Here is a 15,041-nt window from a genome sequence, read left to right as displayed (position 1 = left end):
CCCATCCATAAACATCTTTCGGGAGGAGGAATGTTTTATTAGACGTCTTAAAACACGAGGTCTCTCTATACACAAAGAACCCTACCACCCCCTCCCCGCCAAGAAATGGCTCCTTTTATGCTTCTCGTGGTTTTTTGAAAATTGCTCACTACTCAAGACATTTTCCAGCAGAGCAGCAAGTGGGAAGGAAGAAGCTGAGCTGTCTGGTCACCTGGTGGCAGTTCCGTGAGCCAGAATATATCTAGATGTCTTCAGCTCGTGAGCCGGGGGCATCCCTGTCGGCTTCCTCTGTGGGAGCCCATGGCTCCCCCTGCCTCCGCCCCCCACCCTGCCGTCTCCCCATCCCACCCTACCGGCCGCGAGACCCGCAGGAGAGGAACTGGCTCACTTAAGCCTGCAGCCGTTTGCGCACACCCCACAGAACTGACCTTGACGTGAACTAATTGGGACGGCAACAGATGAATAGCACAGGTTGCCGAGGTGGAGTTCTGCAGCAGGGAGGAGGCCTTTGAAGATAAGTGCTGCCAGCGTTTTCACAAGCTCATCCCTGGTGCTCTGAACAAAGGACGCAGACTAATAAAGTCAGACTCATCTGGGGGCAATCTGCGCTCACAGAGGACCATCACCCCAAACTCTGATTCAGAAAGGCAAACAGAAATCCGCCGGAATTCCTTTTAAACTGCGGCGTGGGCCTGGATTTAAAAACTGACACATCCACACGCACAGAAACTCTTGGTAATAAGCAGACCTCTGATGATCTAAAAAGCCACAGCTTCACGTATTGACTTAGAGAAAGTAAATGGCATTTCAAATACAACCTTCATACTTTGATAGATGAGGTCACCCTGAGAAAGATGATACTGTGGGGCCCGGCAGCGGGAAACCTCCCTCCAGAGAACCGCTTTGATTTTCAAGGTCAAGGAAGGCTTCCTCGGAGAAGCAGCAGGTTTTTAGTGACTTGGACCAAAATGAAGATTTTTTTTTTTTTTTAGAAAAAATTAAAAGCCAAGTCTGAGAGAGCAGACGATTAGACGTTCTTGCTCAGCAACAAGGATGACCCCGGAGAACAGGGTTGACCCTAGAGTACGGGGATGACCCTGGCCTGCAAAAGTCAAGGGTCAGCATGGATTTACTCCTGAGGTCCAAGCAGCTGCCATCTGTGGTCGACACTGACCTTGACATCCTGGTGGAACAACTGAACTCTTGTGAGTTTCCCAGAGGGGCCTCAACAGGGGTGGTGTCTCCTCCAGGGGACACCGGACAGCGTCTGGAGATGTTTTTGGTTGTTGCCACTCGGGTAAGGGGGATGCTCTTTGCATTGCATGGGTGAAGGCCAGGGGGTTGTATGTAACATCCCCCAGGGCACAGGATGCCCCTCACCCCACCCCACCCCCCACAGCAGGGGATGACCCGGCCCCAAATGCCAGCGGTGCTTCAGGAAAACCCAGCCCAGGGTAGGCACGCACCTCCCCAGTGTCCAACCATGATTACAAACCAGAACGCTGTGCCTTCCAGAATGCCCCCAGACTCAAAAGAGAATTTTAATGCAGCACAAGCCCTGAGCTGAGTACAAGTGGAACTGAGGGGTGTGAAGCAACAAGGCACCGTCTGGAGCCCTTCTGGGAACCCAGGGGTGGCTGGAGGCCATTCGTCCGCCATCATGCTGTGGCCAGGGTGCCAGGGTTGGGGACGGCCGCTTTGCCCACAGTCTCACGGTCTGGCACCCGGTCTCGGATGTCTGGCGTGCCGAGCCTCGGGTGAGCCGCTGGTGTGCACGACCAACAAGACCACTCCTCCCGAGCTGACGGTCAGCCGTGCCACCTGAGGAAGGGGACAGGCTGGCACTTGCCTCCCCCGGGCTCCCTGGGCATGAGTCACACGTAACCAGATAACGATGCAGATCTCTGTCTGCATGTCTGTGGTTTCATTCCAACATCTCAGGGGGTGACAGAGCAGAAAGCAACCTCGAGCCTTTGTGAGCCAGCCCCCAACCCTCTGCCGTCAGAGAAAACCAAGGCGTGGCGAGGTGAGATGGCCCCCTCTGTCCCCCACAGCAGGTTAGTGGCAGGGTGGGGACAGATTTGCTGGGTGCTGGTGGAGGGCTGTTGCTACTGTATGATGGTTGCAGCCAGCTGCCCCTACCCTGCACCTAGTTACCAGATACTGACAAAACGAAGAAGCTGGTCTAAGCTTAACAAACAAACAAATATATACACACACACACGGAAGTAGTCCCCAAGTACAGTGCTCTTTGGATGCTGGGGAGGGGTACATTTCCTGCTTACAGATCTGAGATCTGAGCTTTGTGGGGCTGGCTGGGAAGTCCTGACTCCATTTACATCTCCTTTCCATTCTGAAACGAAGTCCAGACAACCCCAGATCTCAAGTGGAAGTGGAAATCTGTTGCTGCTGCTGTGAATTCATGAATAATGCAACTCAAAATTAGGTAGGGAGGATGCCATTCCCCCTCCCAAGTTCCCCGTCCCTCGCCCCCTGCGGTGTTTTGGGGGTGGTCGCAGGAGAGGCAGGCTTCCAGAAGCCAGGAGTCTGCAGTAAGGCTCACGTGGTCACCCGGGTTCTGCCTTTTCTCCTAATAGCCTTCCACTGCCAAGTGGCTGCGACCAACGTGCTGACTTTAAACCCCTTTATGGAAAGTGCCGTACCCTCTTCTGCTCCCATCACTTAAAATAATGAGTTAGGCGCACTTGTATTAGTCTGTCTTTCAAGTGGATTAAATTCACGGGCTCGTTCTCCTGCAGTCTCACAAGCTTTGGCCTGGCTGTCTGAACCTCCAGATTAGACAGACAAGCACATGCCAGACGGCAATGAAACGCAATTACCTAGGCAAACTTTTGAAGGATTTGAGCCCTGGGGCACAGGCTGTTTACGACAGACTAAAAGCACCGTTTGTACTGAGCAAGACCAGTTGCCTCTGTCTTTTTGAGTTCTGGATCCTGCCTGCCACTGGACTCCAGGCAGGATTTCTAGGGGCCCGATAACATCAGGCTTCTGTCCGCACCTCAGCACCTCAGGGTCTTTGCTCTGTTTTTCAACAAGAAATTGCAAGTACCAACAAAAGCCTATTATAACATCTCCCTTTGTGTTCGCTGATTCTCTCCCATTGGTTTATTTTTTTTTGGTATTGTGTACCACCCCGAAAAAAAAGGCAGCAAGAAATCATCCTAGAGCTAGCTGCTTTGCTCTGTAATGTCTTTGGAAACGAACCACCTTTGCAATAAACAGGAACTTCCTGCCGGCACTGAAAAAAACAAAACAAAACAAAACCCCAGCAAACCAGTCTTAACAGCACGTCCAAAGTGCTTTCCCCTTGATTGGAACTGAGGGACCGAAGGAGAGGAGACAGAAGTGAAAAGCAAGATTGATAAGGCGGGTGGCAAATGCCTTTCCAGCTGCTGGTCCACATTTCAGGACTTTTTTTCAGACAGAGACCAGACAGATGTGTTGGAATGGTCCTCCGTCCACCAGCTGAAAATGATAATGTGACCGTGAAAACAGGGTCTGGGGGCGGGGGGTTAACCGGACTTCTGTAGTCCTATCAGACACAGAGGGAGGCACTCCAGGGGACGGTAGTGAAAAGGTTTCAGTATCTGGGGACCTGGGCCCCTGAGGTCGGTCAGTGGGTCAGTTTGGGCAAGAAGCTTCGATCAGGGGTGGGAAGGTAAGATTCACTAGCAAGATAAAAAAGTGAAACTTGGAAGGATGGATTTGAAAAATGCTGGAACCCAGAGGGATCTATGTATGGATACTGCTGGAGAAGGAGTGGACACGGGGACCTCTGAACAGGGGGTGGGCAAGGGGACAGAACGCAGGTGCCGAGGGGATGGCAGTGAGGTCAGGGGGGACGGTGCTATGAGGAAGCCGTGGGCAACCTCGTGTCAACTTTTGGGGTTCCGAGCTGTCATTAAATCTGGGAAGCCAGGTTCAGGCATCTGAATGACAGGCTCGGGTGAGCTGTCTGGGATTCTGGACGGAGGGAAGGAAGACACAAGAGAGTCTGGCTTAGGTAGGCGGCTCAGCCAAGGGGAAGGGGCAGCACTCGAGTTAACAGGAGCTGTGCAAGGTGATGGGGGCAGGAGATGAAGAAGCGGAGGGACTTCCAGGTTCCCTCCTTGTCACAAAAGTGGAGGGAAAGGACCCAGGGAGGGGTAGCGGGTCACCCACGTGGGCCCATCCAGGCCCCCCCATCCCAGCTAGGCTCTGCGAATCACAGAAAGGGCAGATCGGGAAAGCAAGAAAGAAAAGCACCAAGGCGGCAGGTGCTTGGGGAGGAAGGAAATCATTAGGGGCGGGAAATTCTGAAGTTGGGATTAAATCCTGCAACTCTCAAAAGCAGGGAGAATGCTTGCTTGATGATGCCCACTGACCCCCTTCCCTACCCGCCCCCCTCCCCAACCCCAGGCATCTGGGTCAGGGTCATGGGGTCTGGAGACATCCCGGAGAGAGCTCCCCCCTGGCCTGGGACTTCTAGGAAAAAACTTGTACTCAGATGGGGAAGACGGCACAGGTGGGCGGGGTTCTGTGTTGACCATCCAAGAGGCAGCCCCGGGGTGGGTTCTGAGGTTTCGACGAGGTCGCATCATGGAGGGGAAAAACCTCACATGCTCGCTCCCAGAAGCCCAGGACCATTGGAAAAGTTTGTACCAATTTGTACCCTCCCTGGGTCTCAATGGACAGTGCAGAAGGAGGGACGAAGGTGGGGAGAGAGGTCTCGACCAACAGGTCCAGGAGGAGGGAAATGTGGTCATTGGTGGGGACAAAGATGTCCTCAAGGAGAAGGGGCAGGACAGGGGAGTTGGAGGGGGTGAGGGGTCAGGGCTTTCCAGGTGGGCCCCAGCATGGACCAAAATAGGTGGGCAGGGCTGATGATTGGTGTTCAGAGGCCAGAAGAGAAGGCAGGGAGAAAGACAACTGCTTACAGCCTCAGTGCCCCAGCCTCCTTCCGGCTTATCTGTTTGCCTCTTCAGTCATTTTGGAGCGTGGGTGGGCTCACCGTGGACCATCGCACGGCCCAGAGACAGGCCGGACCTCCGACGGATGGAGAGCTATGAGGTCAGTGGGGAAGGTGCCCTGTTATTTCCAGACCAGCCCTCTGTGGTCATCAGATCCTGGCCGGGTGACGTGTCTAGACAGGAGGAGGAACCTTGCAGCGGAGGCTGGCGACACGACCTCCCACCGCATGGGCTCTTCACCTGTGTGGTCAAGGTCACACCTAAGGTCACAGAGAAGGGAACCACGGCCAGGTTGGAGGGGAGCCAGAGTGAGTCCCCAGGTTTTTCTGTCCCTTGCTGTTTATGTGCCTCACTCTGCTGCCCCTGGAAAGTGAGCCTCTAGTCCCTTGGGGACTTTGGCTGATATTCACATAGAGATACCTGTTCCAGGCAATCTATGCGGGGCTTCCCTGGTGTGCTCAGTGGTAAAGAATCCGCCTGCCAGTGCAAGAGACACGGGGTGTCATCCCCGATCTGGGAAGAGCCCACGAGCCGTAGAGCAATTAAGCCCAAGCGCCACGACTACAGATCTCATGCTCTCGAGCCCAGGAGCCCACGTGTCACAGCTGCTGAAGGCCGAGCACCCCAGAGCCTGTGATCTACAACAAGAGGAAAGCCATGGTGGTGAGAAGCCCGAGCAGCACAGCTAGAGAAAAGCCCAGGCAGCACTAGCTGTAAACAAATAATTTTTTTTTCTTTTAAAAGGTGATTTGTGCTAAGAAAACGCCAGGCTCCACTTCCCCCTGGGTAAGTCCTAGGCTTTGGGTGTCCTGTGCTGTGTCTCCGAGGCTGGGGTCATGAGACCTGCAGGGACCTTTAATTGCTTATGTAGTTGTCTGCCAGCGAGTAGGACGGGGCCACCTGTTTCTTGCAGAACGGAGTGACCGCCGGTGCCCAGATGCCTCCCAGCTCAGGGTAAGAGCCTCACTTACCTTAAGAGAAGTGGGGCTGGGAGGTGTTGGCTGCCAAAACACAGCAGCTCTGCGGGAGAGGAACCCCAAGGTGGGCTCCCTACCGGGGAGTCCGGCACCAAGAGGCGGTTTTCCTAACCCTGGGGAACTCCCTTCAGGATGGTTCTCCCACTGGCCTCCACACCACCCATCCCTATGAAGACAAAGTCATCCCAGGGTGGCTTTGACTGAATAAAGACCACTCAGAGCCATTGGCCTTGAGGGGCACCAGCCTGGACCCAGAGAAGGTCCCACCCAAGTGGCTGCCTAGAGTCAGGGGTCTCGGGGAAAAAGCGGACTCGCAAAGAGTCCACAGACTAAAGTGCCGGCGGCTGGCTGCGTCCTCTCTGCTTACGACAAGGTACAGGAAGGTGGAACTGCAACAGCACTGTCTGCCGTGTCGTGAGTATCGTGATACAAAGCTGAGCAGGAAGCTCCCTTCCACTCCCATCACTGGGATGTCAGCAATGGAAGGGGAAACCAGGAAAAGACCCCTGTCAGCATGGGAGGAGCTCAAGCATCAGCCCTGGTTGGGGTGGGGCGGGGGGGGCGGTGTTCCACCCCTGCTAAGGCATCCCGCTAACCCACTTCTTCGCCGCCCCCAAACCCACCCCGGGCCGCGACTGAATTTAGTCTCCAGCAAGCCCCGGGCTGCTTGTTTTGCAGTAGGAAATTCTCCTTCATAAGGGTGCTATGTTGGTATTGTTTATTTGTATTTTTTTTTTAATTTCCAAAATTAAGGAAAGGTTTATAAAATGGGGTGGGGGGGGCGGGGAGGAAGGAGATGGCCAGGGAGGCAGCGACCCCAGCATGTCCCAGGCTCAGCTCGGCTTCTCCTAGCCCCCGCCCTCTGCCCAGGTGCCCCCCCTTCCTGTTCGGAATGTCGAGAAGTAAGCAGGCCGAGCCGCCTGGGCTGGAGATGCGTCTAACAAGGCCCTCATTGTCTCAGACAGGTGTGAGATTGGACTTGATTCGGGGCCAACACCTCCAGTCCCCGGAGCCAGCTCTGTGAGCCGAAAACATGCACCAACCCTCCAGTAATACCACTGCAGCCAGCCAGAGTCTCAACAATTTAAGGCTTAACACACACAACATAAATCAGAGGAGGATGGACCGGCCGACCGGCAGTTTCTTGGGCGGATGCCTGCAGACTGTCTGCAGATCAGACCCTGCCTGTTTGGGTTATTTGAGACCTTTTTTTTTTTTGGGGGGGGTGGTAATATAAAGATGAGAAACTGGGTGGAGCAGCGCACAGAGGCACAGAGGTTGCCCTTTCTTGTTCCAACGGCCCCTGCTTCTTCCTAAGTGCTGTTTTGAAGGGACTGCTCAGGAAGCTTCATTTTCACTCTTAACCAAAGACTCAGACTGTGTTCGAGCTGGGCAGGACAGGCAGAGGGAAGCCGAGCGCTCCAATACAGATGCTGTCCATGTGACCTTCATGTAGTCATTCCACCTCGCTGGGCTTCCAATGTCTCCTCTATCTGATGGGGTGGGGGAACCATCTCATGCTGGTTTAGCTTTCTCTGACTCACTCATCTCCAGTGCTCAGAAGTTCAAAGTCACTATATAAGAACTGCCTGAAAGTGAAAGCATTAATCGCTCAGTCATGCCCGACTCTTTGTGACCGCATGGACTGTAGCCCCCCAGGCTCCTCTGTCCATGGAATTCTCCAGGCAAGAATACCGGGATGGGTTGCCATGCCCTCCTCCAGGGGATTTTCTTGACCCAGGGATTGAACCCGGGTCTCCTGCAATACAGGCAGATTCTTTACCATCTGAGCCCCAGTGGAAACCTCTGTAAGAACTGCCTAAAGGAGGGAACCATCATCTTTGGCAGAAAACTTGCAAACCCTCTGAATGCTCTGTTTCTGAGTGGATGGGATTCTTGGAGCAAGCAAACACCCATCACAGGATTCCTCCTCATGTCTGGTCCTTAGGAACCTGGGATCCGCAGAGCCCAGAGCTCCAGACCCTGGGGCAGGTGGTCGGGACAGACTTCGGGAGGCAAGGAGGAGACGACAGGTCTGTGCTGCTGGTTTGAGCAGAGCCTCCAAGTCCCTGTTTTTCGCCTCTGAATGAGGTATCACTTCGGAGAGACGACTAAAGAGTCACAGCATCTCAACCTAGGAAGGCGCCTGGAAGCCCTGCCTTGGTACAGTGCCTTAGGGCGAGAGGCATCTGGGCCGCACTCCTGGGATTCCTGTGACGGTCCCAGTGGCACTGGCCGAACCATTCATGCCCTTGACCTGAATTCACCACCAAGGGCGTGGCTACGGCAGGGATGCTGGGGCCTGGCCAGGCAGCCTGGCTGTCCCTGCCGGACACCATTCAGGGAGTGAATAGCATGGGAGTTGGCAGCATCCTGGCAGGGGACGAGGGGACCGTCGCTCAGTCTGAGCCCTGGCATGCCCAGGTCCCCCCTCAATGCACTCCCATGGCTGTGACCCCCAGCCCATCACCCTTCACACCTGTTTCCTGGCCTCCTTCTGGCCCGGAGGTGGCACAGGCCACAAGAAAGGCTTTCAAGGCCCAGGCTGGTGGGGAGACTCACACAGGAAGGTGAAACGCGGTTCAGAGAAACCTTTTGTAGGTGGTTCATCCAAAATGCAGAAGAGGCTGACCATTCACATTCTCTGAATGCGTCCGATTCATAAGGGGATGGGCACGTAAGGAGACAGGTTAGGGGTCCCCCCTTGCCCCTGGCTGCTGCCTACGTGGGCCCGGTGGTCAGAAGCGTCCCTGCAGCTGTACCCATGTCTGCACCCCTAAGCAGGGCTTGGGGACACTCGGTGGGACTGAGGAGGGCAGCGGGTGGCCTTGAGATGGGTGTTCTTACTTTTTAACAAGATCCCTACTCCTTCAGTAGGAAATTCAGCATTGAAAAGATGGAGACACAAAGAAGCCATGATACAGAATTGAACCAGGGGATCCATCACCATCTTATCATCTCATCTCAGGAGATGAGATGAGAGCAGGAGTAAATGTCCTGGGGTACCCTCTGTACTGACAGTGGAGCCCATGAGCTGTGCCCCTTCCCGCCTGCCCCATCCCAATAGAAGGATGGCGGGCCAGTGGGACGGCTCCTGGACTAAGCCCCAAGACTCAAGAGTTCAAGTCTGTCTCCAAGTGTCACTGGCACTCCTGGGCCTTGATGCCTCATGCATGAAATGAAGGACTTCCAGAAAGACATTTTTGGGGCTTCCCAGGTGGTGCTAGTGGTAAAGAACCCAACTGCCAATGAAGGAGACTTAAGAGATGCAGGTTCGATCCCTGGGTCGGGAAGGTCCCCTGGAGAATGGAATGGCAACCCCCTCCAGTATTCTAGCCTGGAGAATCCCATGGACAGAGGAGCCTGGTGGGCTACAGTCTGTGGCATCACAAAGAGTAGGACACAACTTAGCATGCACACACACGCTAAGACATGTAAGGTCCCTTTCAATTGTAACCTGATAGCTCAATTGGTAAAGAATCCACCTGCAATGCAGGAGACTCTGGTTCCATTCCTAGGTCAGGAAGATCCTCTGGAGAAGGAATAGGCTCCCCACTCCAGTATTCTTGGGCTTCCCTGGTGGCTCAGCTGGTAAAGAATCTGCCTGCAATGCGGGAGACCTGGGTTCGATCCCTGGGTTGGGAAGATCCCCTGGAGAAGGGAAAGGCTACCCACTCCAGTATTCTGGCCTGGAGAATTTCATGGACTGTATAGTCCATGGGGTCACAAAGAGTCGGACACGACTGAGCGACTTTCGCTTTCAACTGTAACCATTTCGGTTCCATTTGACCCTGTGGAGCAGTGGGTCTGGGCCGTCTTGTTGGTTTACCCAAGGAAAGTGAACATGAACAAAGCTGACACCAGGACCACTCCTGCCCTTGTCCACCCCAGGGCTCTCATCGCTCCTGGAAGTAAGGAGACACACAAGGTCATTATCACAGAGCAGCTGTGTGGCTCCCAGGAGAGAACCGATGTGCAACGCCCTGGTCACGCAGCCACATGACCAACAAGAGCATGGTGATCGCAATCATGGTAAAAAGACCGCTGACCACAGAGGAGTGTTTAACGTGTACCAGGCTCTATGCTAAACACAGGACAAAAACATATCTCAGTCCCTGTTCACGAGGAAATGAGAGTCAATACCACATGCCCGGCATCCAGTGCTTTTGTGTATTAACTGAGTTCATCCTCACAACTCTCCAGTGATCTAAGCACCATCATTACTGTGCCCATTTCACAGATGGGGATCACAGGGCAGAGAACTGAGGTAATTCTTGCAAGGTTACCTAATCAGGAAGTGGCCAACCTGGCATCTGAATTCCCATTATCCGTATCCACACCTATGGGTCCAGATTCTGCTTTCCTCATATACTGCACTCGGGGGGTTTCCATGTGTTTTCGGAGTCCCTCTGATAAAAAGGTGGGAGGAACAGCTGACTGATGGGGTGGATGAACAGAAGAACTGGCATCCCACTTTAACGTCCACAGGCCACTGTGTTCTCCCGTGAACGGCCAGGCAGGAAGTTTGAAAAATAAGAGAAATTCCTTACAGAGGCTCTAAGGCGTCTCCCCACCCCCACCCTCCCCCAAGGCGTGAAAGAACCAAATGAGGAAATCGGGAAGAGATTCTGGAATAAGAATAACAAGATTTCCTCTCCCTTCCACCAGAATTGGCCGTCTGTAATTCTGCACAAATTCAATTGTAAAGTCAAGCTTTGTAATTTGTGGAGAATCATATTAAACAGAACCACGTCTGGGCAATGGCTTTTCCCATTTAGCAACATATGGTGGCTCAGAAAGCCCAATCACATAGCAAAAATATTATGAAAAAAAGAGCCTCTTAATCAAGGGAGCAGAGTGGGGGGAAGGGGGCCTTGGGCCATCCTTGCTGGCTTCCTGAGAACTGTGGGGGTTAATCCTCAAAAGCCCCAGAATCTGCCCAGAATTACAACCTATTAGAGTTTAGGGCCACCTCGTTAATGGCCTTCATGATGGGTGAGGGTGGGGACTCACGTGGCTGACAGCCCCTGAGTGGCACAACAGGCAAGGCCCCCAGGATCATGCCATACACACTGTGGGTGGCTGGTGGTGGGGACTACAGCAGCCAACAGCGTCAGTCACTCCAGAAGTGTGAACCGCAGCCACTTTGTGATTGCCTTCAGTCAGTGTGTGAACCAGGCAATGTCCTCGTCTTGCTTCGGGGGCTCCTGGCTCCAAAAACAAGCCAGGTGTAGACCCCATCACAGACACACGCTGCAGTTTCAAACCTGGGTGGCAGGCGGGGGAAAGAACCGCACATTTCAAAAGTTTCCACGCTCATCCTGAAGATCCCAGTCCCACTGGATGACCCGCTGGAGGGCCCACTGAAGCACAGCTTAAAACTTAGGCGGTTTACAACCAAGGACGGATGAAGATTAACAGACCCCGAGAGGAACGATCCCAATAAACCGCTTAATGGGCAGAAATGCAAAGTTGAGCCCTTGAGCTTGTGCTGACTTTTGCATATATTTTAATAACTTTATCATTATATAATCTGCCATCTGATACGTACAGAGAGATGCACTAATGGCCGAAACAGTGGGATAACCCCCAGGAGATGAAACAGAACAATGAGGTTTGCTTCCTCAGATGACCTACAACTCCAAGAAGTGCTTGTCAGATTATTTCTTCCTCCCTTTGTACCCCGAGATACTGTTTAAAAACCTACCCAGCAAGTGTATGTGTGCAGCCCTTCCCAAGATGCTGATCTGGCCTTGGAATGACTTGCGTTGAGCCCATAAGGCTGAAGGACAGAGAGAACTTCGTCCGCAGTAGGAATCAGCGAGAACTGAGGTCTGGAGACTTCATGCCTTAAGACAGGTGAGCTGCTGCCAACCAGGGTCGTGCTGACTCCCTGGGGCTCCTCAGGGACCTTCCTTGCCCTCTGCTCTAGGGATGCTCTGGTCTTCTGACCCCTGTGTGGTCATACCCAAGTGTCAGATCCGAAGGACCATAACTCATCCTCCTTCAAGATCCCCAAAGGACTGAGCTCACCACTGCGAGGACCCAAATCTATCGTTAACCAGACCCAGTGACACTGACTTACGGGGGCTCGGCTCCAGCGACGCTGGGTGGGAGGACCAGCAGGGTGCAGAAATAAGTCCTCTTGCAGCCCATCGTGGTGTGTGTTTTAACGCTCAAGTTTCACCAGCCGATAAGTGACCTGAGGAAACGCTCGGGTCCCCCATTGCCTCCTCCACCTGTTTGTCCACATTTTTTCCAGGTGGGAAAGCAAGGGGGGCAGGGTCCCATTTTTAGAAGGATGACCTTCTTGCTACTGCTTACAATTGGAGGTTCTTTCCCACCATCTTGAAATGATACTTGGAATGTTCTTGACCCCAAAGCTAACCCTGAGCTGGTGTGAAATCACGCTGGGCCCCAAAGTGTTGGTACTTGAGCTTGTGTCTGGAGGGAAGGACTGTCTTTCCCGCCCAATGACTGTCTTTCCTACTCACGGCTCATTCAGGGGCCTGGTGCCATGGTTCTGTTTTCCCTGGAAAAACACTTATTTCTTTTGAACAGTACATGTTTACATTCCATGCCGCTTGGAAGAGCCTGAATTAGACACTCAAACTCAAGATGCTCCAAAGCTTGATCATCAAAAATCAACTGGATAAGAAGTGGTACATTCCATTCCCCGCCCCCCACCCCCATAAATTATTAGAAGTGCCCAAAGAAACAGGAAATAAATATGATTGGCCAGTGTTTGTTTTTAGGGTGAGTTCTATACCATTATTATCATTATTTTTTATTTACTGTGGCTGGTAACTGAATCTCTAGTAGCAAAACATCACATGTTCTGCCAGAAAGAGATTACGGAAGAAAAGTGTACAGGTAAAAAACTGGGTTCGTCAGTGAAGATTTTATTTACCGGAGGAGTTTTGCAATCCGGATCTTTAATCTCCGTTAACAATTGGGCTGCTCTAGGGCTTTGAAAGCAATTGTTCAATAATAAGAAAGCTCATGTGGGGCTAAAGGCTTTGCAAGTAAAATGTGAAAATACAAATACACCCTGAAGTGGCTGGGAAGAGTTGCGCATTCCCCTGCCTCTTTACATTTTCCCCAAGCTCTGGTGCTCAGAGGGCCAGAGGGAAGGGAGGGAAGACAGAAGTAATGACCGTTCCTCAGCATTGTTTCAATCATACACGCTGAACTTTAAAGAGCACGAAAGTAACTGAATGACAGTGGACCTGTAGTTCTCTTCCATGATGGGGGGTGGGGGGAAGGGGACAATGCAAATGAGGACGATCAGCTCCGTTTGGAGAACTACAACCAACAAGCAAACACAAGTCTTTTTTTCCCTCCCCAGAGCCTTTTTGTTCCTATCGGCTTCTTCTGTTTGCCCCCTCTCTGGGTACAGACTTTTGGTAAACTCTGATACTACTTCACGGCCACAGTCAAAGTTTCGTTTTTAAATATCCAAATGTGAAAGGCTATCTTGGGGTGATTTGTAAATGTGGGATTATGAGATATGCAAAGTGAATCACCAGCCTTTCGCAATGGGTTTCTGGTCCACAGCGCCTGACCATTAAAGCCATTTTTAACAAGGCAGCTTGTTTCAAAACAAGTGATATGCCGGGCTCCGGGCGGTCACATTCTTGAGTCCATCCCAGCTGGCCGGCTGTGGTCTCCGTGTCATCTTCTGTCCCTACGCTTACTCCCAGCCACTAACTATGTCATGAGCTTTTGGGGGCCAGGGCGAAAAAGGCACCCAGGCCTCCTGTCTCCTGCTTTTCATCACCTCCATATTCCAGGGAAAATGCCCTTTCTCTACAACCGCTGGGTCCTCTGGTTCCATCAACAAAGGTGGCCTAGGAAATGTTAAGAACTATCTGATATCATCCAGGGAAAAAAAAATCATGCGTTTTTGTGGTTGGAAATAAAAGGACCCTGATATGAGTTCCAGCAAGTGAGGGCCTGAATGAGAGTAGCTGGAAGATGTAAGTGTGGCATAAGACGCTGAGTTCACACCTACCTGCCCATCACGTCTGTTCTGGGGGAAACAGACAAGGGAAAGTTGCCTCTGAACTCAACCTGATGCTCCCATCCTTTCTACCTTAGTGTAATGGGTTGAATGGTGTCCCAGAAAAGCTGTGTCCATGTTCTGATCTACGGCACTATGAACATGACCTTATTTTTTTTAAAAAAGGGTCTTTGCAGGTGTAATGAAGTGGAGGATCTCGAGGTGAGGTCATCTGGGTTATCTAGGGGGAGATGGGTGTCTAATCCCATCACAAATGTCTTTAGAGACAGAAGAGGAGGTGACACAGAGGACGAGGCTATGTGAAGAGGGAGGCAGAGGTGGAAAACGATGCAGCCACAAGCTCAGGGAGGCAAGGAGCCACTGAAGGCTGGAAGAGGCGAGAAAGGTTCCTCCTCTAGGAACTTCAAAGGGGGTGTGGCACCTTGATGGTGGACCCTGGCCTCCAGAAGTGGAAGAGGATAAATGTCTATTGTTTTAAGCCAGTAAGTTTGTGGCAATTTGTTATACCAGCCGTAGGAAATTAATATGCTTGGTTTGGTGATGCTGATCCGAATAGCCCACAATTACCAAGCCTCACCCATGGGCTGGCTCTCATGGCTGCTGTTTCACCTTTCGCAGTGGTTCCAGGATCACCAAAAGTAATTTTTACTCCCATTTTGCAGACAGGGAAACTGAGGCTTTCAGAGGTTAGGTAACTTGCCAAAAGTCCTACAGTGATACGTGGTGGAGGCCAATTTGGGGCCAAGGTAGTCTGCCTGTTGAGCTCATTCTTAGCCACCAGGCTCTGCTATCTTTCTTGGCCATGAGATTTTCAGCTTAACCTGCCTACTGTTTCACCAGCAATGGCAAGTAAGTGTTCCAACTACAGCTGTGTTAAAAACTTGCTTTTCTGAACAAAAACCTTTGGGTGTGTGTGAGAACTGGCCTAGAGATCACAAGAATAAGGGAACATTTCAGAATGTATCAAATTCACAGAAGGAATATTAGGATCAAGACCTAAAATGAACCCTTCTTTCCTCTAATTAGGAAAGATGTCCACAGGCATTAACAACGTGTTCCGGAAAGCATGGT

The 15,041-nt window shown here is 52.1% G+C and overlaps 1 protein-coding gene across 6 annotated transcripts in view; it reads right to left on the bottom strand.

Moving 5' to 3' along the window:
• RUNX1 (RUNX family transcription factor 1) overlaps positions 1 to 15,041 on the bottom strand; it is a 269,894-nt gene that overhangs the window by 20,483 nt on the left and 234,370 nt on the right. Inside the window, exon 8 of one of the 6 annotated variants that reach the window (XM_086416586.1) lies at positions 11,434 to 11,901. The exons of the other annotated variants lie outside the window; for them this stretch is intronic. Coding sequence (XP_086272712.1) covers positions 11,876 to 11,901 — 26 coding nt within the window. The 3' untranslated portion in view covers positions 11,434 to 11,875. Of the gene's footprint in view, positions 1 to 11,433; positions 11,902 to 15,041 lie in introns of those variants that run through there. 6 annotated transcript variants of the gene reach the window in all.

The sequence above is a fragment of the Bos grunniens genome, chromosome 1 (assembly GCF_055505025.1).
Source record: "Bos grunniens cultivar Pamir isolate PY7600 chromosome 1, Bosgru_T2T1.0, whole genome shotgun sequence".
In the NCBI taxonomy this organism is placed as follows: domain Eukaryota; kingdom Metazoa; phylum Chordata; class Mammalia; order Artiodactyla; family Bovidae; genus Bos; species Bos grunniens.
This window is presented reverse-complemented; position numbering and strand designations above follow the sequence as displayed.